This window comes from Rhyacophila brunnea, unplaced genomic scaffold, assembly GCF_057557595.1.
Source record: "Rhyacophila brunnea isolate RB1 unplaced genomic scaffold, BYU_Rbru_1.0 scaffold_12, whole genome shotgun sequence".
Lineage (NCBI taxonomy): Eukaryota > Metazoa > Arthropoda > Insecta > Trichoptera > Rhyacophilidae > Rhyacophila > Rhyacophila brunnea.
Window position 1 is genome coordinate 23,326,057 of NW_028232774.1, and position 24,454 is coordinate 23,350,510.

Here is a 24,454-nt window from a genome sequence, read left to right on the forward strand (position 1 = left end):
TATATAGTATGTGCATACTCTATGCAATTTCACACAATATGTAGTGACCTATAATAACAGACATGTCCAACATTTCGGATGGATGGATTTTGGTCAGAACCATTGGAACTGTAAAAAATGTGTATATTCACTTTGTAATATAATATGATTTCATTGAGACGTCTCACATCAAAGTGAAGCTGAAAAATAGATATTAAAACATGTAATTAAATTAGGTGTAAGTCATTTCGCATTGCAGATTCGTTCATAGCAAATTTCACACTTATCACCTGCATTTTTCAAAAACTGCAATCATTTAACACAATACTTACTTACTCAACAGTCATTCCACAATTTACGAAATGTACAAAATGTGCAGATCACAAAAAAATCGTGGCATATGACATATATACTGACAACTATAGCTTGAGGCATAACTTTGGTGCCCATTTCACGATATGAGTATTGCAAGCTATTAGATCTCAAACCCACCACATCTCAAGTGATAATTGTCGGTATCTACTTACATAATAACATCTCAGAATAGGTCGCCAAAATGGTGGATGGTCAAAATGGTCTTTTGTTTATATCTTTCAACGCTGCAAGGTACAGAATATAAATTTTTCTATGGCTACCAATTCAATCACACTAAAAACAATGAGGAAACTCCATCAAACGTTCTAACACTAAAAGTTCATCAAACTTTCTTTAGTTATAGTGCAAACTCTTGTCTTTTAAGAAAATGTTTTTCCGTCAGCCAGTGGTGAAGAGTGGAGGCAGGGTATAATTGAATTTTAAAAACTAACTAACATACTGCAATTAGTATTCTTAGATCAACGAAAACAATAAGTATGTGTAAGACAATGTTTAGTGTGCACTATTTATGTCGGATCTCCACAGCCTAACTCCACCCTTCGCTACTACCGTAAACAGACCAAATTCTAATACTTCTGCTTTTTCAATGTATATAATATATGTGTATATTTTATGTGTAAAATTATTGGTTACTTAGTTGCAATTTTGTAAGTCTCGGTATTGGTTCATGTTTATTTTGCTTATTGCACAGACCATAATGGAATCATGTCATGCATATGACTGGACAGCATGTATATGTGAGAATAACAATGGTAGCGCTAAGTTTATGTCAGACTTGTGATGTAAACGATTGATACCATGTTACATCATATAAAACTCTATAACCAACGATTCTTTAGGAACAATTTTATAATACTTTTGTAAAATCGCTCGTTAGCGTCTCTTATTTACATTGGCAATACCTAGTCTATTTTACCTGCAATAGCATATTATGTTATTTTTTTGAAATCACTCTTTATGGCTTCTATCTAATTGTTGCATATCTGTGTATTAGTGTGGATGGTAAACATATGTTATAATGTACACAATTGGTTCAATCGGCCGTTTATCGGTTTTAGTCACTGTTGATATTATGTCACTCTGCTAACTAATGATACGAATACCCTTTCATGGGTTCTAGGATGCCAATACAACTGCACGATAAACATGTGGGCGATGGATGGATGAATGATTTGTGCGAAGAAATACACTTACAGGTTACGTCTTGATCCAGCACCTGTAATAAAGCATTGTTGCAAACAATCATGTCGATGGTGTGCTTTCACATTCCAATCTTGCACTGAACTGCAGTGATCCACAAATTACGCAATGTTTTTCAAGAAACTTTTAATTAGCACAAACCTTCTCTATAGTGTCCAAACTATCAACAATATTGCGCAATATTGTTTATAGTTTTGTCATTCTATCAAAGCATTGTGTAACATGTTGTGCCAATTAAAAGTGTATTAAAATTCATTAGTGTGAAATTTGATGACTATTGATTTATTTCTAATGAATAGTGCGCAATATCTTTGCAGTTCAGAGCAGTATTGGAATGTGAAAACACACCATCGACAATATGTTTTTTTACATTAACCATAGACCTCGCATTATTATTGGCAGATATTTTATATTAGAGTTGTTAGTCCACTTGCTGGTTCAAGATGTAACATGTTTGTATCTATTTGCACATTTCATTCATCTATATGACGTCCAGATGTTCAATTGTTCTGATGTCCAGTCAGCGGTGTCCCGCTGGCAGTGCCAAATCGTCCTATTCCACCTTTATTAATAAAAGAAAAAAATCATATGCTTGCATTGTATCCTATCACTGGATGATTCAGTCCTACAAACTTATCTAAAGAACAATCAAAAATGGAACTACAAACTACCATATGGACGCCATTTTGAAAACGTCATTCGAATGTCAGATTCTGTCCAATTGCAGTCCAGCCTTAATTGGGTAGTTTTCGACTGTGGCTCCCCCATCCATTCTTTAGATAAGTTTATAGGTCTGTACACACGTTTATTACATGATACATAGATATGCAACTTGTGAGCAGCGCCATGTATAATATATTACAAGAATAGAAAAAAAAATTTCCTTTATACTATAAGTGAGAGTTCATATTGATTACCATATAAAATAATATAGATTTGTTCCGTCATATGCAAGCATAATTCATCGTTTTATTGTATTCGGTCGGATTGCAACAAAGATATTTAAAGGCTAAAATGCAAAACAATAAAAAATACACTATCTAATCCTTATAAATAATAAGATTTTGAAAAAATTTACATAAAAACATTTACCAAGAAGATGTCATCAATAAACCATTGTTGCGGTCCGACCAGTTTTCATTATTTCATTTTCATTTAATGTAAGGTTTTGTTTTTCCTGTTGTATAATTTTTTTAATGGCTATTGCATCGTCTTTGGGATAACAAGGTGTGATTTTTGACTTCTCCCACGTTCCAAATATGTACCGGCACAATAAATAACAATAGAATAATTACGTACAGCTAACACAAATTTTGGTGTTCTGGTTTTCTTCTCGTCTAAGTAAACGTAAGAGCATCATATCAATTATTTTTTTTAACTTACTACGAAATTTTATGTATAATTGTGTTTATGCACTAATTCTTTTCAGGATACTTGATTTTAATTTAGGAAGGTTTAATCAAATGCTGTAAACATTATAATTAAAAAGACCGATTATATCTTTTTATCTCTATCTTCTCATTGTATACATGAGGTAAAATAAATGATTTTATTTATTCATCATATTTAGTCTTTATTTTATACTCCATTCAGCAGAACATTTAACTTGACATGAAGTCATATTGTTAAATGTGAATGAAAGTTTTTAATTAATCCTTAAAATAATATGCTCCACGGAGGAGTAGTGCTAAACTGCCTGTCTGAGTTCAAGTTCGAATCCCACACCTGACAAATATCACTTATTGCTTTTTTATATGCAATGGGCAAGTAGTTAAAAACCATTCCTCATAAGAAAACTGTGTAGAATTTAAGAAAAATATAACCTCCATTATGCGGAGGCCAATATATTCGCTTAGAAGCAAAACTGGTAATTTACTTTTTTTTTTTTAATTTACTTTACTTTTATAGCATAGCTTTAACGAAAGTTTAGTTTATATTAATTATAAATAAATCATAAAATCGAAAGGGTTTCTTTGTAGTTTTTCATGGATACATACATAGAAAGTTATACTGTATGACCATGTAGTGTTGTCGAACGAAAATTCAGGCAGGATGGGCAATTGTGTTTACAGCCATTGAGTGCAGGACTGTTTCGCTCCGACTACCTGATGCATGAAGCCTTCGACAACAAGATAAAGCAGGTGGAAATTAACACGATAGCGTCCAGTTTCGGAGGGATTACCACAGTACTGACACCCTTTCATAGGTACACACAATATTATAAGTTTTCTCTTCATGAAACATTAATGTTTACCTACCTATATAGAAGTTCTGTTTCAATAATTTATTGTGCTGTTGATTTTTTCCCATAGACAATGAAAACAAGCGCACCTTCGTGTTGGTAGCAGTGGCATAATATGACTTTTGAGTGATGTGGCTTATGTGCACATTTTTGTTTTGTATTTCATGTGAGCATTTATTTATTCAGTCATCACATACCTACATTATTGTAAAAGATTGATCACATTATTTTTGTAAAATGTTAAATATACAGGACATATTTTTTTTTTCAAAAATAAATTTTTAATATTCTACTTAAAGATAATATGTTATTTTGATGCTGACCACTTTTTTATTCCATTTTTCACAGTAAAAATTATAACACCTAGTTGATTTATTATTTTATGATATTTGGCGTAGTGTGCTGCTAGACCAGTACAATGATAGATACAATTTCCAAAATAAGAAATTTTTATATGGTAGTTTGGTATTTCATTTATAATTGTGATGTTGTTGCTTAGCCATAATTTAAAAAGAATGTTCATGTTCACAGTCTACAGACTAATAATAGAATTATTAATCTATGATGGTCAAGCTTTCAATAGATATTTTCAAATATTCAACTGTAATTTTAAAGTTTTTCGTTGAAATCACTGCTTTTTTCTGACAATGTAAAAATATTATAAAATATCTTTTGTCTTCGAATTAAATCATAATGTTCCAAAATTCATTTCATTATATTTTATAAAATTAGATCTTATTTACATAAATATTTTTAACATTATTGCCAGAACAATGAATGAGCTAGTAATATCATAAAGTAATGATACTCGTTATCTAAAATATTATTCTTTCTGCTATCAGCATTTAAAAATAACAACAGTTAACCAATTATTATAACAGCAAGAAGGCTTGACTAATTACTAAAACATATTTGAATCTACAATTTTTATACTCCATTAGGATACAAGTATCATAAATAATTTAATATTGCAACCTTTTGCTGAAAAATAGATGGGTTCCTACTTCAGAATTTAAGTTATAAAATCATTCAGAGTTAATAAATTTATAATTTCTAAAATCATTTGTGTTTTGTTAAATTTGTTTTCAATTTTTTTGTGGGTTTTTTACTGCAACATAAAGTTTTCATCACTTATTGAATTTATATTACGTTCACTTTATATTGTAATTCCTTCTCATGGCGAATTCTCGTTGGTGTCCTGTGAAACCGCCGGATATGGAGAATCATATAAATATGCTGCCCTCTGAATTTTTTGACAAAAAATGCTTATTTTTCAGCAAATACATTGATAAAGTGATAGGTTAATTAATATTTTTTTAGTCCTTATTCACACAATTAAGTAATTTAGGTAACATAGGTAAAAGTAGATTTCCAACAGCTGTACATAATATTATGAACCTACAATAAACTATCAATTATCCGGTTTTCGGATTATCTGTGCTTAAAATGAACATGGTTTCAATATTTTAGTAAAATTGTCGTAGCGTTTCAATATATTATGAGTGATGGAGATATTGTTTCCACTGTCAGTAAACCAGAAGAGGATTCGAGTGGAGAAGAAATTATCAATTGAATTAGTCACAACACGTCACTTACTTTATTGAAGTACATTGATCATTGGGAATTCGAGAAAAACTATATAATAGCTCATTCAAAACAAACAAAAATCACAGATCTTAACTAGTAATACAAATTAAACATGTAAAATAATACTAAATAAAATTCATATTTCAGATTATTTGTGTTTTTCCGATTATTATTATTATATTATTATTTCCCGGAAATTAACTGTTACAGTGGAACCCCGATCTACCGTTCCCGTTCCCGCATAAATCGTTTTCCCGCACGGTATGATACATACCGATCTTTCAGTCGCGTAGCTTTGTTTGCACAGATCGGTCAGCGCTCAGGCTTGCCTTGCATCTCGTATCACGAATTTTTATAAGTCGCAACTAAAATACCCCTCATGAAGAAAACTAGAACTCTAGCTGAGAAACTGAAAATAATTCAAGACGTCAAAAAAAATCCAGGAACGAGTTTTAAAAAAACGAGTTTAAAAAAAAAAAAAAAATCGATTCGCATTTATTGTTATTTTTACGTACCTTTCCCTTGAAAATTGTAGAATCGGGGTTTCACTGTATTAGAGTTTTTAAAAATGAAATAACATTAATATTTTTTTTAATTAAGCTCTAAACTGTAAATCCATTTTGCTAAAAATGTGAGTTAAGGCTTATTAAGCAGTATTTATACTAGTCTGATAATTTAACAAACTGCATACATTTCTTTCAACCGTGCATTATATACCTATCGCTACCAAAGTGAGATGGTTTTAACCGTTGCTAACTCTGACATTGCATGCCATTTACTAATAGTTAAATGTTGCTATTTTAAGATTCAATTTGACCATAATTGTGTGTGTGGATGTCACTGGACTGTGAAGCAGAGGTTAACGTGTTGGGCATTTGTTCGATGGGTTACGGCTTCGAATCCCACTGACTGGGAAAGTTTTTACAATCAACACATTTATTTGGAACCGGGGTGTTGAGCGAATGGATAACTCTCATAAGAAAAAAAATCCTTATACCTCCACACTGCAAAGACCCGTTATTTATGGGAAAATAATAGCCTTATTTTGCATTACTTGTGTTATGATTGATACCATATCAATCTGGCAGACACTGGTTTATTTTAGTTGCACAGATCTAAAACTTAATTACCTTTTTGATAGTATACCATTTTAAATAAAAATTGTTTACTGTGAAATGAGATTAACTGAATTTTCTCTTTCAGAAGAAACTTATTTAATAGCATTTTTGCAATACTATAATTCTTCATATCTATAAGATGTTAAATTTTCTCTTATAAAATATCCTTGTAAAGTTCAAAACGATATTCACCTAAGATGTATTGAAATTTATCTCTCAAATCCTGAACAAATTAACAGCAGAAGAAGGCAATTTACAGTATCATAATTATATGTCGTTTATATAGGTATATTAATAATTATACCATAGTAAATAAACTATTTTCATATTTATGCTTAATATTCATATAAGTATTGTCATCATGTTCATAAGAAAAAGTAAGGTGAATCGTCTTAAATGAAAACTACAACTGACAATATTGCTACAATACAATAATTGTGTACTTTTGATTATGTACAAATTACAAGCTAATTCTTTCTTACATTGCAACACACACTAGATGGAAACAGGATGTGAAATATGAATATATTTTCAATGATTATACGCAATAACTTTGCGTCCATTACATATTTCAATATGAAAGGTCTTAGTCATTTTAAATGGTTTTACACATCGTCATCTACATATTTCATGTGGGGGAAGAATGAATCACATCTTTACTATTATCAATAAAATTGTCATCCATTACTGAATTGTTTGTGTTCTGAATTTGAATGTTATATCTGTTATTTTTTTATTCGTATATGCCAATATAATAACCCAATATTAAAGCATGTCATCAAGTAATTCCCTTTAATTTTAAATGTGTTCATAATAGGACCACTATGCATACTTAAACATCACCTATAAACGATCAATGTGAATACAATACCCAAAAGAAAATACGGTATAGATGAACAATAATTATGAACCCACTGATGGACAAATACACCAGTTTGTATTTATGATATAAAATTTGTTATTATATGTACTAGGTTTGTTCTATTGTAATAATTATTTTACGATTTCAAGGAATCCCTGCTGTTTATACTAATTTCTCTATGCAGGTTTTACAGTAAAATGCCTGCCGAGTGCCAGAGTAGTAATTTTTGAAGCAATGTCATTGTGATAATTATCAACTGATTGATTCATCGCCATAGATAATACGTTGAAGTGGTGTCACCTATCCACCGGGTGCCGTTGATTTACAAAAAGTTACATTTTCTTGTGTTTAAGAGATATTTCAATAGGTATTTATTGTGGCCATATTATTTTTTATCAGATATTGCTATGAATATAATCATATTATCATATGCACCATGATATTTAATGTATTGCTTTACTGCACGGTATTTGCTTATTTTTTTGTCAAAAGCATTTTGTTAACCATGTTATTATTTATGTACGCTTAGTAGAAAGATTCATCTGCACGGAAAGTTATGTAGTCTCTCAAATGAGTCTGGCGACAGATGATAAACTTCAAATTCATCTGCCATGGCTCGTTTGATAAACTATATTGTTATGTACCTTTAGTATAAATTATATCATTAGTGGTATTGTTTATGCATTTTTTTAATGTTGTGTCTTCCTAGTAGAATACATGTGATGCTTTTACGATATAACACTAATTATTGTAGTTAATTTAACAAATTTATTACTTCAATGTTTTAATAATTATATAAGTAATAAAAAATGCCACTGCAATCCAAAGATAAATTGAAATAAACCACAATATATTACACTGATATGAATTGTTAATTTTATCTTTTAATTTAGATTGTTGATATACAGTTGCCATCTTGAATTTATCTCTATCTGTCATCACAAATGTTATTAAATAATAAAATTATTTTTTTTAGCTCATTATTAAGATTTTTTATTCTATAAAGGTGAAGCTAAAAATGGGTTACCAGGACTATTCATTGAATTAACTGAAAGTCATTTCGTGTGGCAGATTCGTTTGTAGCAAGCTTCACACTTGCTCTCAGAGATTTATTTTCTAGTGCTGCACTGATATATCAAAACACCTTCCATTAGTTTTTCAACCCTAAAAAAACTTTCTTCTCACGATGGCTGAGCGGCTATGCATTTGGCTAATGATGTCGTGGGTCTCGGGCTTGAAACCCGGGTCTGGCATAATAGGTTGAACAAGTGACTAACATTCATTTCTCGTAAAATAAAAAAATCTGTTATGAAACGGCCCAGATCCGCATAGGATTGTAGAGCCAATTAAAAAAAAACTTTCTTAGAAAGAAGTTGCTTAAGAAGTAGCTCATTATTATATTTAAAAACAATGTTTTCAGCACTTTCAACATTTAATATTGATTTTTCTATATTTACCAATTCAATAATACTAAAATTGTTCTCGAATTGTTATCATGTGGTGTTTTATTCATAAAGTTTTATTATAATAGTTCGTCCACATAAAAAATATAATATAGCAATTGCAATCGAAACTGTTTATTATTTTCAAGTATTTTTCAAATGTATAATTTTCTATTTGTGTGATTTGCAGCTTTATTTTGCAACAATTGGGGCACTCGGACAAAATCAAAGATGTAAGTATTGCATTTCAATTTTAATTTGTGATAAATCTTTGGTACTCGTATAATTTAGGGCTCAGATTGTAAGTGTGTATCTGGCAAGTAGATCTAGTCTAGTTAGATTTTGAAAACTAAATCGCCTACTGTATTTTGAAATTTTCCATTTCAAGTACAGACCTACAAACTTATCTGAAGAATAGGATGGGGGAGCCACTGTTGAAAACTACCCAATCAAGACTCGTAACTGTACAAAATCTGACATTCAAATGAAATTTTCAAAATGGCGTCCTATGGTAGTTTGTAGTTCCATTTTTGGCCATTCTATAGATAAGTTTGTAGGTCCGTACTGATATTTTCTACATTTTTGTTATTAATTGAACTCTGTTTATTACGTGATAGAACACCATTATATTTTTTTTGAAACAAAGTTTTGTTATTTCTATAATATTTGTTTTCGTGGTGTTGTCAGTTTTTACGGGTAACAAATCAATTACTCACTAATATGATACAACTCAAGCATTACAGCAATTTGCGTACCGTGCTCTTCTGGCTGTCGCTTTTGCTAGCCGTGAATGTTATATTATATGGAAATGATACTAGTCAGTCACCAGCTTTAAAAAAACGACACTAAAGGAATGCACTGGGAAATAAGGGGATGCACAATTATCTTGTTGTGTTGTCAGTTATACGAATAAAGAAAATACTTATACAATATACAAGTTCAACTGCGTACCATTCCATATTGTTTGTGTTTCATCAGGAGTTTTCATACTACAGTTTGGTCATCGTTCACAGTGTTTTTCTTTGTATGCAGCTACCTGAAAACAATGCCCTGAACGGTCTATGTTCAGGGCTGACCGCCGCATGGGATATTTACAAGGTTCCTCAGGCCATCATCCTGTTCATCGTGGAAGACGTCACGTATAACATCTGCGACCAGAGGTTCCACGAGTTTGAAATATGCAATCGTCGGCCTGATGTGAAGGTTGTGAGGAAAAATCTCACACAGATTGGCAACAAGGCAACACTGAATGAGAAAAGGCAGCTTATTGTGTGAGTAATATATAATTTTCAATAATCCCACCTAATACTAGGCAGTCAAAGTTTAAATGCACCCGATAACTTGATAAATTAGGAAAGAATGGATCCACCCGGGAGGTGCCACCCATGTCATCCCATCCAGTGGGTAAGAACCAAAGATGTTGAAAACCTCCTTCTATACAGATGGAGTCTAAATGTATGAAATTGAAGCAAAGAAAGAAGGACCACTGGTCCAGATATGAAATTAGCTACAAGTGCATTGTAGGTTCATTCACAGAAAACTTCACACTTCTGCTATTACATTCATTTGCCAATTTACAGGGTCTATAAAAAGATAATTGATCACAATGAGTAAATAAACAGCCAATAATAAATACTACACTGCGACATTATGATTTAGTTAACAAAAATCTGTAAAATTTGTGTATAACTGCACCCTAGTAAGTAATCATAATGAACGTAAAAAATGGCTGTCGTTGAGTATGTAAGAATGGCAACTGAGCAATCTTAACATTTTTGGAGTTTACCAACTTAACCATGCTTCATACGCTTGAGTTACCTACAACTTAATAATTGATTTACATATCAGCTCAAAGCCACTTCAAGGATAAATCCGACCTTTAAAATATTATTTTCAGTAAGGTTTAAAAAATAACAAATAATATTTTTACTTCACATCTGGCTTACTGATTATATACAAACTTTATGTTCAGTAGAACGTTTACGTTTACGTGTTTATAATCCAAAGCACTCATATATAAAATTTTCATTACTCGTTTGCTACAGCCTTACTCGGTAGTGCTTTTCTGCAAGACCTCACTCGTTTGTCAAAGTAAAATTTTTTTTTAAATTCACACAATTGCAAAATACTCGCAGACCAATTTAGACGTAATCCAAAGTTTTAGTATATTATATTTTGTACAATGTTCAATAAATTTATCATGTGGATAATATTATCTAACCAAGACAAACCTTAAAAATACCAATAATAATATTTTATTAAACCGTGTTATAGGTACAAACTTGCACAAATTATTGCAGAACTTTCGTTGCGAATTAATGTATAAAACGATATATTTTAATGTTTATTTCAGAGATGGCACTCCAGTCGCTGTTGTGTATTTCCGAGCTGGCTATGAGCCGGGGCACTACCCGTCTGAAAAAGAATGGGATGCACGTCTGCTCATCGAGAGATCTGAGTAAGCGTGCTTTAAATAATAACAACGACTGTAGAGTTTAGTTTGTACATTGTTATTAATTCATTATAATATATTACAAAACATTGAAAAAACATTCTATAAAAGACGAATCCTAAATAAACGAAAATGAAGCTGAAAAAAATACTGCTAGAACTATGTTTAGCTGAACTGTAAGTCATTTCACATTGCAGAAACTTCACACTATTATCACCTGCATCTGTCAAAAATTCGCAATTATTTAAACATGATTTGATTTGGATACTGAGTTTTCTGTGGCGAGTAATTTAACCACATCAAAACGTTTCAGAGTTACCATCAAGTGCCTTAATACTAAAAGTTCTCTTCTTATAGTCTAAACTCTTTGGATAAGTTATTGTCTATTCTCTTGTGAATTTATTGACACTTCATTTGTTTTGACAGCGCAATCAAATGTCCTTCAATCCAATACCATCTTGCGGGAACGAAGAAGGTACAGCAAGCATTGGCGCGACCCGGAGCCTTGGAGAGATTCATTACAGATGAAAGAAATGTGGAGAATGTGCGTGAGATATTCACCGGATTGTATTCCCTGGACTTTGATGACTTCGGCGAACAGGCTGTGAAGATGGCCATGGAAAATGCAGAGAGGTAAAATTGCTTGCGTGAATCGCATTCTCTCACTTTCTTATTGCACTGTCAATTGCTGTCTTCTATCAGGGTTGATGAGGTAAACTTATAAAATCATAAATGAGGAATGTTTATTTTAATAAACTTTATTTTTTCAGTGATATAAAATCTCAATGGCTAAAAACCGCTCCGTACTAATTAGTCGACACCTTATTGACTGCAACCTATGAACGGTCCCGAAATATCAGAAATTGTATACCCACTAAATCTGCACAGTATGTGAATTTAGTTAAAAGCCTATTCTAAGTGGTAAATCGATAGTTATCATTTGTATATGATTGTTGATATAATTTTCATTACGATCAAGAACTTTAGAAATTGGAGATGTATCATTGTATATCATTGAAATGGTATTTTGATATTAAATAAACATCTGATTGCTTCGGGGGATGGTGCAGGAAAGCAATTATTTGGTTCAATCTTGATCATTATCTTATAACTTTTGGTGGCCATGTCGTGCCAAGGTGCATACTTAGAGCCGAGAGTAGTAGAAATATATTCAATTTCATTTTTCTATTGTCAGGTTTGTCCTGAAACCACAGCGCGAAGGTGGCGGAAATAATGTATACGGAGCTGATATCCGCGATGAGCTCCGCCGAATGGGCGACACCCGTGAGAGAACTGCCTACATCCTGATGGAGAGAATCTCGCCGCCCATCTGTCGGGGATATGTGGTTAGACCGGGTCAGGTCGGCCTACCGTCACCAGTTGATTTGGTATCCGAACTGGGCATTTTTGGCGTTATTATTGGGTAATGCTACGCATTGAATTATATATAAATTAATCATTCTTAACATATTCGCGGACATGACATCTATAAACGTCGTATTTTGTGAGATGTAATAATATGACAGGACGTCCATAGAAGTCCTGTACTGTGGAACGGAATACGACACAACGTTTGTAGAAGTCGTATTTTGGATTAAAACAATAATAATATTATTGTTTTAATCATAACATATTATGTTCCCTGCTACTTATGTCACGGTGCGAACAAAATTCCATTAGATAGATCTTAACTTAACACTTAACTCATTTCTATATATCTAAATCGAAAATTTAAAAATAAAAATTTTAATATGTGTCATATTATCACTAACATGTATTAGCTAACATGTGTCCGTGAATGTGTTAATAAATATTCTTTGTACAATGCAGTAAGAGAAAAACTAATCTAATGTATATTAATTGTATATAATAACATCTCTCTTGTATTTCTCAAAATGTTTCCCTCTACCAGTTTTTGGTCTCACTTTTTATGTAAATCTATTATCTACTAGATGGAAAGCCCATTCAGGAATGTATGATTTTTTTTTAAATTCTTGTTAATTATTAGGAACTTTATGCTGGCATCTATTATTGAATGTTGTTATGCAAAAAGTAGCCAGTCAACAATCTGCCAAAAATGAGTTATTGTGTTACTTCGCGGTTGTGATATATCTGCCGCTCTCCATCTTTAATCTTTGCTTCAAATATTGCTCTCAGCTCCTTCGTTCAAAAATTAGAAGACCGTTTTCAAACTTGTTGCTGATGACCCAACTTTCTAATCCATATGTGAGGACTAGCCTCCGCAGTGTATTGTATAACACTTTGGATTTCAGATGTTTACAGATTCAAAAATTAATAACTAATCTAATAAAGTCATGACCAGAATGTTTTTTAAAACTTTCCAATAATTTTTTTTCACGTTTTACTAAATTCTCCCTATTATTTGTAATATATAATAATATGCTTGTATTACTTTACAGAACCTCCTCAGAAATATTCGTGAACAAACAAGTCGGCCATATGCTGAGGACAAAACTGGCCGATGTGAATGAAGGAGGAGTGGCTGCAGGGTTGGGTGCCCTTGACAGTCCTTACCTGGTAGACCTTTAACATTATCATTCTTAACTTTTTTGCCGCACAATATTCGTGTATTATGTAACATAACGTACCAAACCAATATCCCACATTGTATATATTATGTGGTTTTCGAAAGTAGTTTTGAGATATTATGTGATATGAATGATACAATTTTTCAACAGCCCAAAAATATGGTCTAGGGATTTTTTTATTATCATTTGTGTGTATATATTATGTAATTTTTTCAATAATAATAAAAGTTTTTCAAATATGTATACTATTATGATCTATTTTTATAAAATAAAATTTAATAATGTTGCTTTCATATTTTTAATATAATTATAATATATTATACATTTATATACCTTTAAGAGAGGGGAGGCTTCTTTGTAAATTATGTAAAATGTTTTAGTTTAAAAGACAATCCATCTTAAAACACAGATTCTTGATTTTTTTAAAGGAGCGTATCGAGATTATATATCTTAGCTTCTATTTAAGTATATTATGGTTTTTCAATGCTATGTGGCGAAATAACATAGTGATTCCAACATTTTGATAAATCTATATGTATGTTCCATAAATGAATTTAATTATTTGTATACGCCAAATAGTGCTGTCCTGAACATGATTTTAGTTTAAAATGTTTATTTACTGTACATTCCTCTTTATGGGCTTATTTTTATAAGTTGAATAATATAAATAATGAATTAAATAACAATTTAAAAAAAAATCATTCTTTTTATTTAAATCGTTTACATATTATGTATTTACTTTTATAATATATATGTTATAAATTTATGTGTATAGTGAATGTTTAAAAGTTATCTTCAATGCCTTATATTCATTAGTAGAGTGCTGTGGAAGTACGAACTATCATTCTAACTCTACCAGTGAAAACATAATTATTAGTAGTCAGGTAGAGTAAGACTACGGTGGGATAATAACTCTGCTACTCGACCTAGATCCACTACCAATTTCTATGATCTAGCGGTATGTTCATGTGACACCATGTGTTCAGTTATTTTTGTTGTTGTATTTGAGCAAGACGAGTGATAAAAATGAAATCTGAGCAAGCACAAATTGAGAAATTCGACTCTTCGATGACTCAAATTTTGGAATTTTGAATGGATTCTACAAAATCCAGTCGAGTAGTTTGGTTAAGTATATTCTACTGCTAACTAACTCTACCAATGAAAACAAGGCTCACTTATGCATTTTTCATTCTTCTTCTTTAGTTTGCTTCGGAGCGTAAGCATTCCAAACGGTTTTGATCTGTTCCAATTGAATTTTGTCAGATTTTTCGAGGGGTTTAAGGTGAGCTACAGCTACTCTGTCACTAAAATAGAAACATGAACATTATTATAAATAATAATCATATCCGATAATGGTCTAAGTTAGTGCTTCCCAACCTTTTTATACCTGCGGACCGGTGAAAATAAGAGTAATATTTCATGGACTGCAAACTCAGAAATAGCAATTATTATTTATATAGCATTTTGATTGTTAGTTTTTAAATCATATATTATAACAGTCCGATTACGAATAATAACATAAAAATTCAATTGATAATAGAAATAATCACAAACCGATCAATAAATAAATTTAGATCTCTTGGAATTTCAAGATATCAATATTTAATTTTCAAAAAATAATGCGAAATCTGCATTTTTCTAGAATAGGTAGAGGAAGGACATATTCTTCTGGTATTGTAGTCACGACAAAATCACTTTTCAATAGTGTTGTCATTTGAGAGCAACGATACCAACACCTAAATGAGTTGTCTACACTGCCAGAAGAATCTGACCCTATTCTACCCAATTGATATCCGTGGCTTCAGTATTCTTTCGGAGCACTGCATTGACATCCATTCAGCTGCTCTGTTTCCTGACATGGACGAACAAATCTTCTCATATGAACAGGTAGTTGAAAATTCGAACAATAATATGAATATTCATCTTCTCTTTCCTGATCACTGCCAGAGCCGAGTTAATTTGTCAAAGCATGTATGTTGTGTCAGGCCATGGATGAGCTAACTCATGAGTTCTTGTAAACGTCATAACTTCGGAATAAACTGTTTATGTATATTTTCTAAACAAATTTACCATTTTAGTGTGTAAATATTCACGATAAACATGTTAATTTGGTAAGTTCTCACAAATATTTATCATTTTGTTCCTTTTTAAGGGATTTATTCTATTCCAAAAATAGCTGGCCTACAAGTGTACATCTAGTAAAAATTGGCTGGCAGTGAAATGGTTGACAACTATGTTTAGACCGGTAGAAAAATTCTGTGGACCGGCGGTTGGGAAACACTCATCTAAATTCTTCATGGAACATTAATAAATAAAATTAACCACGATCTCAATATATCTGAAGTCTCCGCCAGCACTTTGAATTCTAAATTAGAGTATATAATATTATGCCACTAACAATTTTTAATAAACCTCTAATAGATTTTCGGCTCACAGTGAAAATGTGACTCCTATTTTTACAATATCCCACACTAATAAATTTATGGTGATCACTAATGCAATTTATTGTGAACCCTTCAAAAAATTCGAATTCAATTAATTAATACTTTTCTATTGAAAGCCTACACCCTAATTGGAAAACGATCAATCAGGGCCACCGCAAGGGGTACAGAAGCTTGTGAGAAAATAATGCCATAAAGCAATACATGTGAATTTCAAGCTGACTATGCTCAGATATTCTTTCTTCTGTTTAACACTACAACAAGGCATGAGACCCAAATGATAGTAGTGTAGTGAAACATCAATGCAAACGCTTTGAGAAAGTCACAAATATATTGTGTCCTCACCGGGAATTAAACCCAGAGTCCCAGTCGAAAGGCCAGTGCCTTACGTACTGAACTATGAAAGCCGCTATTATTTCACAGTGGTACATCTGCGTAGACTGAAAAATGGCAAGCCGTATATTTAATCAGCCAATCGTTACATGAGCCAACACATCAGTAATAAGCATAAATTACTATACACATTCCATATGGTCCGCATAATGATAATTTATTATACTTTACATTTGAATCTATTAGTTCTTTAGAAAAAAACCATATTTCTTACCTAAACTCTTCATACGTCTTGGCAGTGTTGACCGCATCACATTTTACATTATTAATCAGCCAGTATTTCCGATCTTCTTCTACGGCAACACGAAGCTTGCCTTCTAACTCTTCAAAATCATTCATAGTCAAAGGCTTGTCCATTTTATAGCAGGATGTTTACAAAATATAGAAATTAATATTCCATATGACCTTAACTGTCAAACTGTTATTGACTATGGTTTGTCTGTTACCATAGAAACCAATCATTGTTAATTGGTCTATATTTCCATGGTTTCATAAAAAGTTTTAAGTTGAATGTTGTTTCCATATATATATATATACGTATGTTATCTATGGTTGTTTCTCAGAACTACAAACTTATCTGAAGAATGGGATGGGGGAGCCACTGTCGAAAACCACCCAATCAAGGCTCGTAACTGGATAAAATCTGACATTTTCAAAATGGCGTCCTATGGTAGTTCTATTTTTGGCCACTCTACAGATAAGTTTGTAGGTCTGTACGCCTAGTCCAATCAAGGACTGTGAACAATGTTTTACATCCACAACGAAATACATTTTGAAAGAAAAAAAAATTCTTTCAACTTTTTTTATGCCAGTATGGCAGTATCCGACAGGCTGCAGATTTTTTAGACTAATAGCGAAGCTCTTACTAAAATCGCTGTAATACTGATTGATTTGTGGCTTAGTACTTCATAATTATTCAAACAGATGTCAGTGTGTTTAATTTTTTAGATTATGAAAATCAATCGACAGTGGCTAGTAATTTGAGTTTAAAGTTCGACGAGCGACTTGCGAAATTGGTATGTGCGGCCTGTCGATCACGGTGTCATAGAGCGAGAAATCTCGCTGAAGGCATAGAACCGGTAAATACCAATTATTAAAATAAAAAACCATATGAATTTGATTTTTAATATATTTCGGGTATAGCTTTAAATCTATTACCTACTACATGTAGTTCTTTAAACAGCATCAGAAAAATAGGTTGTTATCCTGAATTTACATAATCACGTATTTTACGAATAATTAAGGATAAAATTAAAATTCTATTTTAATATTAATAAAATTATTTAAAGCCTGCTAAGCATAAGTACAATATTAAAATTTTATTGCATACTTTCACATTATGAAATGTGAAAAAAAATAGTTTTACTCTAGAATCTAGACCCATGTGTTACCGTAACTTAGATACGATCACGGCAATGTGCTTTAGAATGGTGCCGATCCTAACTCTGATGGTGGTTGAGACAGAACAATAAATTATTCCAGTGGATGCTACAGCCTCGAGGTTTGTCTTCTATCTACACCATTTAACGTTGAATACATTTATTGGCAGGACCTACATGTTGACAATAGTGTCACGTTTTTTGTATATATCGCACCGTGAGTGTAAAACCAAGGCATCTGCAAAAGACATATTTTGGATATACTAGGGTTTGAAGTCTTCGTTTTGTTAGGAGAAATAGTTTCTAAAAAAAACCATAATATTTGGTTTATATCTACATTATATTGCATGTTCTTTTAGTTACTTCACTTTTACATTATCAGGTTCACGACTTTTGCAGTTGTTTTGTATTTAATCTCGAAATTGAAAAATTTGCAGATGCGTTGGTTTTACACTCACGGTGCGATATATATTTTATTAATGGAAAAAAAAAATTAGCAATCGTCGGTGTCTAATACTGTGCTCAGATAAAACAGTTTCCGCACTGGTTCTTGTCGCTCTGACTCTTAACAACATGTGTAGTCCAAATGGGCAAGAAAAATAAGTATTTATATTAACCAGGGCGCATCTTATTAAATATAATATATATTTTAAAAACAAAATCTTCTATTTCTTGTTTTGCATAAACTCTGCAGAGGTGACTATGCGTGATCAGTCTCAAAAAAATCAATATAAAACAATATCATTGAATAACTGGAAGCCAATTATGCATACTCTGTAGATCAAGCAGCATTTAAAAAAAATAAATATGGAAATCAGCTTCTATAAATGTACCACATTGTAAACAAGGTGCAATATTTCGGACAGGTAACGATAATGGGAGAGGACCTGCAAGACAACCTGACACAACAGAAGCGATATCAGCGCTGTCTATACTCACCATAGACAATATACAAATTAGTCCTGTCTACTTTATGCACACAGCAAAATGGCACCTGCATACCATACTTTACTTTACATACGTTGTGGTGTCATGACTGGATTCTGCTGGATCGACAAACTCGTAAAGTTTGCAAGATGTATATGGCAATGAAGAACTAGAGACCAAGAGGAGTGGAAAGAGCTATGGGGATGCCTTCAACCAGTAGTGGATAAAGTCCAACTGATAATGATACTTTTTTATTATTTTTTTTTGTTTCTATTTTAAGAAAAGAATAACTTTTCATACAGGGAGTTCACAATGTCTATTTGTGATTTTCTGAAGGTTGGGTGTTTCTGTGATGTTTCACTGATACTTCTGTAATTGGGCCTCCTGGCCTACTAGTGTTAAAAAAAGCAAATTGTCCATTTTGTAAAAATGTTACAAATGTGCTTGGATCTACAATTGCTTAATGTGGCCCAGATCACAATAATATGATTATTTACAAATATCACAAACCTTTTACAAAAAAACACATCAACACTTTCTATTTGTTAAAAAGAATGACGATACATAATTTAGCTTATACATACATACATAATATTATTGTTTAAAACCTATTAATAGGTGGGTGAAATCATTTAAAGTGAGACTGAATAAAATAATTCATAAATTGGATGTATTTTTATATGAATTTAGTGAAATAAATATGTCTTCACATAATGTAGCATTAAAAGAAATAATGTTTCAGTTCATCATGTACATGGGTTATGATGAAAAGGCTATGAATGAAAAATCTGACGCATTTTAATATCTAAAAGCTCTTAGATATAATATTGACATTCCTAAAAGTTGGAAGAAATACATAATATTTATCTAATTGTAACTTTGAATGTGGAAACTAATGCACTTTCAATAAGCCCATGGATGTGGTTCACTTCCTTTTTGGTCAGATTCCTCTCCATGTGTCGATAGATAATTTTGTATGTTAGGCTGAGTTTTTTCATTTTCGGGTGTAAAAATTCATCAATTATTTGCACCTAAAATGATTAATAAAAAAAACATGAATTGCATACAATAAATAATTTATAAATACATTTCTGTTAATTTTCCTAGAAATCAGCTGAACAAAAAGGCATAACTCCAAAGATGTTGAAAAAACCTTCTTCTATAATGAAAGAGCTAAATGTATGAAATTGAAGCAAAAAGGGGGATTCATATGCATAGTTTACAGTTGAGCAAAACAATAATTAACATTGGTAATGATGTTTTTGGCAAACAAAAGTGCTGCCATTTTTTAAATTCTGATTTCCTATAAGTTTTTAAAATATATATTTTTAAATTGATAATATTGTATTGATAAAAATATGAAAACTGCACAATATAAAATAAATAATTGTTGTGGAATTAACAAAAAAACTTTGTTTCAAAAACATTATAATGGAGTTCTTCCAAGTAAATGCCAATTCAATTAATGTGTACATAAACTAATAATTATTATAAACTTTAAATAATTCAATAGTTACTTTATCAGTTGATTATTTGAATAAGTGCACGCTTTACCGTAATGCTAAAAATACATTACAGTGAAGTCACATGAGCGCATGAGGGCAAAAAGTGTGCATTGTTGTTTTACTTTGTATTTAAAATCTTATCAGACAAATGCTCCCACCCCGTAGGGTATTTTGAACCGAATACTAATGTCAGTTAGCAAAATCTGCCAAAATGTATCAGAACCATGTCACGCATATCACTCCACACCTCCAATCTGACGCGTGACAGAACGTTTTTCATTAGTTGAAAATTTACACATTTTTGATTTTAGGACTTTGGTGGTTTTGAAGGGAGCTACAAATGACAGTTATAATGTTTTTGTACGTTGTCAGTTTTTCTTATTGAATGTTTTGATTGTTGTAGTATTGTCGGACAAAAACTTCTTGTCTACGTGTTAAAACTGTGAACTACTAACAAGCCCCTCCTGTTTATAACCGCACTTTTACAGCGACTTCCGGTTATCAACGAGTTGTCCACATGTTAAAACTGTGAACTAACAAGCCCCTCCTAATTAGTTAATTGCACTTCGACTACAGCGACTTCTGGTTATCGCCTAGATCTTCTTGCCGGACAGTATGTGCGCTCAATGTGATGTGATGGTAACGTGTTTCTAGCAGAAGAGTTCTTATGGAGGTGTACCAATAGTTAAAGCCTTTATGTGAGTAGTTAAAAATGTAACATATTTACCTGCTCTATTATATCTCCACCAATGTTTCTTGCCAGGTCATAGAAATCATTATTCGAAAAATCTTCCCTAGTCACGCCTTCTGGGAGAAAGAAGGATAAATCGTTGATGCACTGCGGAAAAACAGACACTGGCCTATACTTCAAAATTCTTCCGGGTTCTTTCTCTTCAAATTGACTTAAAAATCCAGAATCCAGGCTCCAAAAAAGCCGAATATCTGGTATCCCATAAAGTGCCATAGCTATTCTCTCCAAACCCATGCCGAAAGCATAGGCAATCGTATTAGTCGAGCCAGCATGGAGTAATACTTCATTTCTGACAATGCCACACCCTAAAACTTCCATCCATTTCTCATTGTAATATACTTCCAACTCCCAAGATGGCTGGGTGAAGGGAAAATATGCATCGACCCATCGGAAGTCTATATTTTCTCCAAAGAGATGCTTCACAGTCCCGACTAATGCATGTTTAAGTTGGTATTCCATCACTTTTACGGCTTCTAACGTATGGCATGATTGTTTGGAAGCTTCTATGCATGATTTATGAACCGAAACATCTTCATCAGTCGCGCAGTAATCTTTCAAAATGTGAGCGATGGGTTTGTAGCTTCTTTCGAATATATCCAAGTCGGGCTGATCCGGGAAGAGCTGATCTTTCGTCTGTGATCGAAGACCATCGAGCTTAAAATATAAATAAAAAAAATATTAAATAAACCCGTAAGCAAACTAATATTAACTGTGGTCGATTCAATAAAGGTTCATAAAATAAACCGACCCATGATAGCCGAGCAGATGATGTATCGGCTTGTAATTTCGTGGGTCCTGGGTTCGAATCCCGGGTCTGGTGAAAAAATTCACATGTTGTTTTTCAATATATGTTTGGACCTAATAGGTTGAGCCAATGGCTAACATCCATTTCTCGTAAAAACAAAAGATCGGATCATATGATCTTAGGGATCAGACATAGTAAAAAAAAAATCTTATACATAAGTACAGTAAAAACAAAACAATGATTCGGTTCGTAGATTGTATGCATACGAATACGTATGAATCCCTACGAGTACGCACTCATCGGCTGGCAGGTGTTTAGTACGGCTTCCCATCCGCACGCACACCTTCGACCAACCGATTCATTGTTTTGTTTTTACTGTAATTATGTACATTTATTGTATGATCAATTACTAATTATTCTAAATGTACAAATATTGATGATTTTGTACGAGCGGCGAAGGGTGGAGGTAGGCTGTTCCGATATAAATCGTGCACACTAAACTTTGTGAGTCAAATTGTGCTTGGCATGGTTTATGCAGGGTTTAATTGTTTTTAAAAACTATCACTATCTGTAATTTGTAGTCTTGGTTCAATGAAAACAACTATGTACGACTGACAAAGTTTAGTGTGCACTATTTATGTCAAATCTTAACAGCCTACCTCCACCCTTCGCCAAACTATATAATATGAACTATTTGTATTATTTTCAACAGTGATTTTTAACATGAACTGTATTTTGTAATTACTTATAGAAAAATATAATATTATCTGCGCCGGTAGCGTTGCTTGTGAATGAACCCAAAAATGCCAGCCTGATTTTAACTACTTATGCACCAACTGTAATTTTCTATTTTACGTTATTATACATTTTTTTTTTATTATATTCTTTTCAATACTACAACAGGCAGTGTGGCACAATGAGAGTAGTGTAATGAAACACTAGTACGGTAAAAGTAAAAAAATCCACGTAGCTCCACCGCGGCATTCTAGTTTTGTTCAACATCATATCAGTGTTGCTAACCAAATGATTCCGCAAAAAATGTATAATAGTAAATTATACTATATCTTCACGCCAAAAATTCTACAATTTTTAAGGACTCAAAATGAAAAATTTTGTGTACTACTGTCCAACAGGATTTTCTTGGCTACGTGTTAAATCTGTGAACTAACAAGCTCCTCCTATTTTTGACCGCACTCCGATTGAACCGCCTTCCGGTTAGCGATGAGTTGTCCACGTGTTAAAACTGAACTAACAAGCTTCTCCCACTTTTAACCGCACTAGCGACTTCCGGTTATTGTCTAGATCTTCTTGTCAGACAGTATAGTTGTATTACAATCAACATATAAAAAGATGGTAACAACATTGGTTCAAAATTGAAAATTATTTGAAGTACTTACACGTGTGGACATTCACAAAACTACTCAGGGTTAAAACCAAAATTAAAAAGTTGAAGCGAAGTGAACAAATAAATGTAGACATAGCTAATTGTGAACCAGATGATAGAAAATACTATAGTTCACATCATAATGTCAATACTGACCTGATGAAAAACAGGAAAATGCGTAGAGTCTATTTCATCTCGCCTATAGACCTCTCCGATCACAATAAAATTGTCTAACCCCGATTTGATCAGGTCGCTCTGATGGGCAGTAGTATGTGCTCGAAGCAACGTATTTTTATTGATATAGTAACAGTCAGATTTTGTCCTGCTCGGGTGATTTATGGGGATCAACAGATCATCGAAGTTCTGCTTGACAGAAACAACTGGACTTATGCGATCGTAGACACTGAATATAGGACTGCCTTTGACGTTCACGTATGACTTGTAGAAATAATCTACGATGTTTTGCCTGACGAGCGACAGCGGGTTCCTCTTTTGAAGATGTAAATTTCGATTCAAATACGTAAGTATTCTCGGTGTGACGTTTGTAAAATTGTCAGTCGGATAATCGTGGCAATTTATCTCGATTATGTCTTTTTGTTTTGGAAGTGTTGAGAAGCATCTCGGTGAATATTGGGAAAATATTCGGTGGGTAAGTGCGAATGTTTTGCAACTCATATTTTCACATTCCAGTCAAATCGAACAAAAAAGTGAGGTTTTGTAACCCCTAAGATAATCACCAAATTAATATGTTATATCACTTTAGTTTCAACTGCGTAATTGCGATATATGTATATATTAACGTAGTTGTGAAATATTTTAATACACAATGACTATTTTAGAAGTATTTAATATTTTTTTCACACAAAACTACATTTGGCAGGTATCCAAATCCAGCCAGCTGATTCAAAAATTACATGAGCGCCGAGCGGGATAACTTCGCAATAGCATACTTTACAATTTTATAGGGAATTTAAGGAATAATGGATTTTTCAATGTGTGATGTCAGTAACTATTTTAATAATATGATAGAATTATAAATGCAGCCAATGAAAAAATTAATTCAGCTAAATTCAATTTTATATTGCAATAAATTATTTAATAAAATACGGAAAAAATATTATTT

General features: G+C 32.4%; 3 protein-coding genes across 5 annotated transcripts in view; 1 reads left to right on the top strand and 2 right to left on the bottom strand.

Annotated features, from left to right (window-relative positions):
• LOC147077937 (glutathione synthetase-like) overlaps positions 1–13,955 on the top strand; it is a 29,512-nt gene extending 15,557 nt beyond the window's left edge. For 2 of the 3 annotated variants that reach the window (XM_085960998.1, XM_085960999.1), the window contains 7 exons: positions 3,627–3,760; positions 8,996–9,038; positions 9,838–10,076; positions 11,159–11,263; positions 11,684–11,890; positions 12,453–12,680; positions 13,678–13,955. In XM_085960998.1, the coding sequence (XP_085817124.1) occupies positions 3,627–3,760; positions 8,996–9,038; positions 9,838–10,076; positions 11,159–11,263; positions 11,684–11,890; positions 12,453–12,680; positions 13,678–13,807 (1,086 nt within the window). In that variant the 3' untranslated portion in view covers positions 13,808–13,955. The remainder of the gene's footprint in view (positions 1–3,626; positions 3,761–8,995; positions 9,039–9,837; positions 10,077–11,158; positions 11,264–11,683; positions 11,891–12,452; positions 12,681–13,677) is intronic. The other variant, XM_085960997.1, reaches the window with a different exon arrangement.
• A 1,037-nt stretch (positions 13,956–14,992) lies between these two features.
• Positions 14,993–16,997, bottom strand: LOC147077938 (dynein axonemal assembly factor 19). Its single transcript, XM_085940097.1, has 2 exons — positions 16,855–16,997; positions 14,993–15,110 (listed from the first exon to the last, which is right to left on the bottom strand). The coding sequence occupies exons 1-2, from the start codon at positions 16,995–16,997 to the stop codon at positions 14,993–14,995; spliced, it is 261 nt and encodes an 86-aa protein (XP_085796223.1).
• A 1,701-nt stretch (positions 16,998–18,698) lies between these two features.
• PheRS-m (Phenylalanyl-tRNA synthetase, mitochondrial) lies at positions 18,699–24,254 on the bottom strand. The gene is made up of 3 exons (XM_085961002.1): positions 23,488–24,254; positions 21,179–21,856; positions 18,699–19,977 (listed from the first exon to the last, which is right to left on the bottom strand). Exons 1-3 carry the CDS (start codon positions 24,004–24,006, stop codon positions 19,810–19,812), a joined length of 1,365 nt encoding a protein of 454 aa, XP_085817128.1. The 5' UTR covers positions 24,007–24,254; the 3' UTR covers positions 18,699–19,809.
• Between the last annotated feature and the right edge of the window lie 200 nt (positions 24,255–24,454).

Bases quoted from the DNA above. Each gene is read 5' to 3' on its own strand.
- LOC147077938 (XM_085940097.1), bottom strand. From the start codon at position 16,997: ATGGACAAGCCTTTGACTATGAATGATTTTGAAGAGTTAGAAGGCAAG. The intron at 15,111-16,854 runs GTAAGAAATATG...TTTCTATTTTAG, and splicing joins AAGACGTATGAAGAGTTTAG to TGACAGAGTAGCTGTAGCTC.
- PheRS-m (XM_085961002.1), bottom strand. From the start codon at position 24,006: ATGAGTTGCAAAACATTCGCACTTACCCACCGAATATTTTCCCAATAT. The intron at 21,857-23,487 runs GTCAGTATTGAC...TTATATTTTAAG, and splicing joins ATTTTCCTGTTTTTCATCAG to CTCGATGGTCTTCGATCACA. The intron at 19,978-21,178 runs GTAAATATGTTA...TAATCATTTTAG, and splicing joins GTGGAGATATAATAGAGCAG to GTGCAAATAATTGATGAATT.